At 46.0% G+C, this 2,700-nt stretch overlaps 1 protein-coding gene across 2 annotated transcripts in view; it reads left to right on the top strand.

Moving 5' to 3' along the window:
• The first annotated feature begins 1,618 nt into the window (after positions 1–1,618).
• The window catches only part of LEP (leptin), a 2,759-nt gene continuing 1,677 nt past the window's right edge, over positions 1,619–2,700 (top strand). The window contains exon 1 of one of the 2 annotated variants that reach the window (XM_003789761.1): positions 1,619–1,786. In XM_003789761.1, the coding sequence (XP_003789809.1) occupies positions 1,643–1,786 (144 nt within the window). In that variant the 5' untranslated portion in view covers positions 1,619–1,642. The remainder of the gene's footprint in view (positions 1,787–2,700) is intronic. The other variant, XM_012805146.1, reaches the window with a different exon arrangement.

Below are 2,700 nucleotides of genomic sequence, written 5' to 3'. Positions count from 1 at the left end.
CACGTGGTGCATTACTCAGGTAACAAGTAGTTAATAGAGGAAGTTTTACTTTTGTAAGAAAGACAAAATGCACAAAAAACGTGGGGGTCAAATGTCATAGCTTCATCCTAGAGCAGGGTATTTGTTTCCAAGTGCCATGTTTGCAGGAGCTGCCTTGGGCTGGGAATTGAGGTGGTTTGTAATTTGGGCTTTTCCTTAAAGCCTGGGAGAAGGTGGTGGGGGTGGAGTTGGGAGCGTACCTGCCTGTCTGGGTCAGGCAGCCCTGGGTCTGGATCTTGGCTCTGCCACAGTTAACTTATCTTCCTGAGTCTCATTTTTTTTCTCTTCTGTAAGATTCAGATTTTTAACAAATGCCATCGATCAAACATTATAAATAATCTGTAAACAGACTCCTTGTTTATATGATATTGCCAGAAAATGGATTCTAATATTGCCACCTAGGGACAGAAAATGTATTACCTGTTTTCATCAAAACCCAGATGGGGAAGAACACAAAAAGCAGAGATTAACTTTACTACCATCTCCAGAACCTTCGTAATAATATTTACCTACATTTTATTATTATTTCAGGCTCATACACACATACTTAGCATGGATCATTAGTCACAGACTCGCATATACTTACCTTTATTATATTTTCTCTCATGTATCTCATTAAAACTTTGCTGCTTAATCAAGATCTGCATATAATTAATTTTAGAATTTGTGGTTCCAAGACTCTGAAAATTGCACACATTCTGGGTGAATGCGTTATGCTTGCTCCTGCCTCTGTGACTTTGCACTCACCTATTTCTTAACCTCTCATGATAACCAGTTTCTACTTGTGCTAACCTCTCCTCAGTCTTTAATACCCAGCTCAGGTGACACTTTTTCCAGTGAGCCCTTTTTGTGCTGCTCAGGTGGTTTCTTGCCCTTCTTGCAAAGCTCTTTCTTCCTGTATTAGAATATTTGTCTGTAAGCTCCCTGAGGGTAGAGAGCATCCATCATTCACCATTGTATCCTTGGTGCCTGGTGATATGTCAGACCATCTAATGATGATTGGTGAGTGCTGGTGGGATTCAGGCTCCCAGTGGTAGAGGCCAGCGCAGAGTGTCAGCAGGCTGCTGGGAGAGAGTAATGGAGAGGATGAGTAAGAGTGTGGAGAGAGCCCATCTCACCACACCTTTCAGCTCTTTCATAGGCATTATCTAATTTGGTCCTCATAAAAGCCGGGGGATATTAAAGAGATGAAGGTGGAGTCAGGTTTTTTGGTGGTTATGTGATATTCTTAAAGTTATAGTGAGTAAATGACTGGATTCAAACCTTCACAGTCTGCTCTCTTTCCCTTGAAGTGCACAGTAAAGCCCTCATTGCCCCCCACCCCACATCCCTTTGATCACAGCCCGTCTCACTGCTCTGTGCTCTCCTGGCAGTTTTATGGACCAGGCCATAATCTTCTTCCCAAGGAGATGCATTTCATTCCCACATGTCTAGATTGTGACTTGTCTCTGACTTTGAGGAGCTGGAAGCCAGGGCAGAAAGCAAAGCTTCCATTTCACGCATGTTCTGTGATCTGGGCAGAACACTATATTCTGATACCAGCCCCTTGCAACATGTGGTTCCTTCTGTTTTTAGGCCCAAGAAGCACATCCCAGGAAGGAAAATGCGCTGTGGATCCCTGTGCCAATTCCTGTGGCTTTGGCCCTACCTGTCCTACGTCCATGCTGTGCCCATCCAAAAAGTCCAGGATGACACCAAAACCCTCATCAAGACAATTGTCACCAGGATCAGTGATATTTCACACACGGTAGGGAGGACCTGGGGGGACAAAGTACAACTGTGGCTAGCCCAGTACTGGCTCCCAATGGGACTGGAACCAAATAGTCCAAGAAATGTTTATTGAGCACCGTCTGAAGGCCACATCCCCCCTGGAAGCTGAGGAGGATTTGAAAGGCCAGGGCTCCCATTCTTTCAGATTATTTCTGCCGGCCCCTCTTCCTGATGGGAGTCAGGGATGAATGGTTCTCACTGGGTCTCATTCAAAATCACCCTAGGAGCCTTTAACCTTGCCACGTGTTTCCGTTTATAAATCACTGGATTCCCTGATATCAGGGGGCCACATGTGCTTATTTTCACTCCACCACAGGGAAACCATGGGGCAGCAGTGGCGAGAGCAGGTGCACTCACCACCTCAGCTCTTCCTCTCCCCTCTGTTTCTGCCTCCCACACATGTTTTCCTCCCTGACTTCGCTTCCTATGTCTCCTTGGAAGACAGCTAGACCCTGGTACCAGCCCCTGTCACCTCTGCCCCACCTTCAGGTGTGCTTATTGTTAGGGTTCTTGTAGTGCCAGCTGGCCCTGGGCCTGTAAAGCACGCCCCCCTACTGCCTCTCAAGGCCATCCAGAAGGGCAAGTCCACCCTCTTTGGCATTTAGCCTTCTGCATATTTTCAAGTAGCAGTCAATGACCAGCCTGGGGGCCGATAGGCCTAGACCTTCAGCCATTCCCCAGTCTGTATTTGGAATTGGGAAGACTAAGTGTGATTCTTCATGCTTCTTCTCTTGGTGAGATCTTAAACAAGTTCTTTAGTATCTTTAAGACTTGGTGTCCTCATCTAGATAATAGGAATATTGTAGAATTTCACCAGCTTGTTATAAGACCCAAATTAGATAAAGCAAGTGAGTCCCCCAGTCCCCCTTCCCCTACCCCACATAGAGCCAC

The sequence above is a fragment of the Otolemur garnettii genome, unplaced genomic scaffold (genome assembly GCF_000181295.1).
Source record: "Otolemur garnettii isolate 467f Iridium unplaced genomic scaffold, OtoGar3 scaffold00037, whole genome shotgun sequence".
NCBI lineage: Eukaryota > Metazoa > Chordata > Mammalia > Primates > Galagidae > Otolemur > Otolemur garnettii.
The sequence above is the reverse complement of the archived record's forward strand: the minus strand, read 5'-3'. Positions and strand labels throughout refer to the sequence as shown.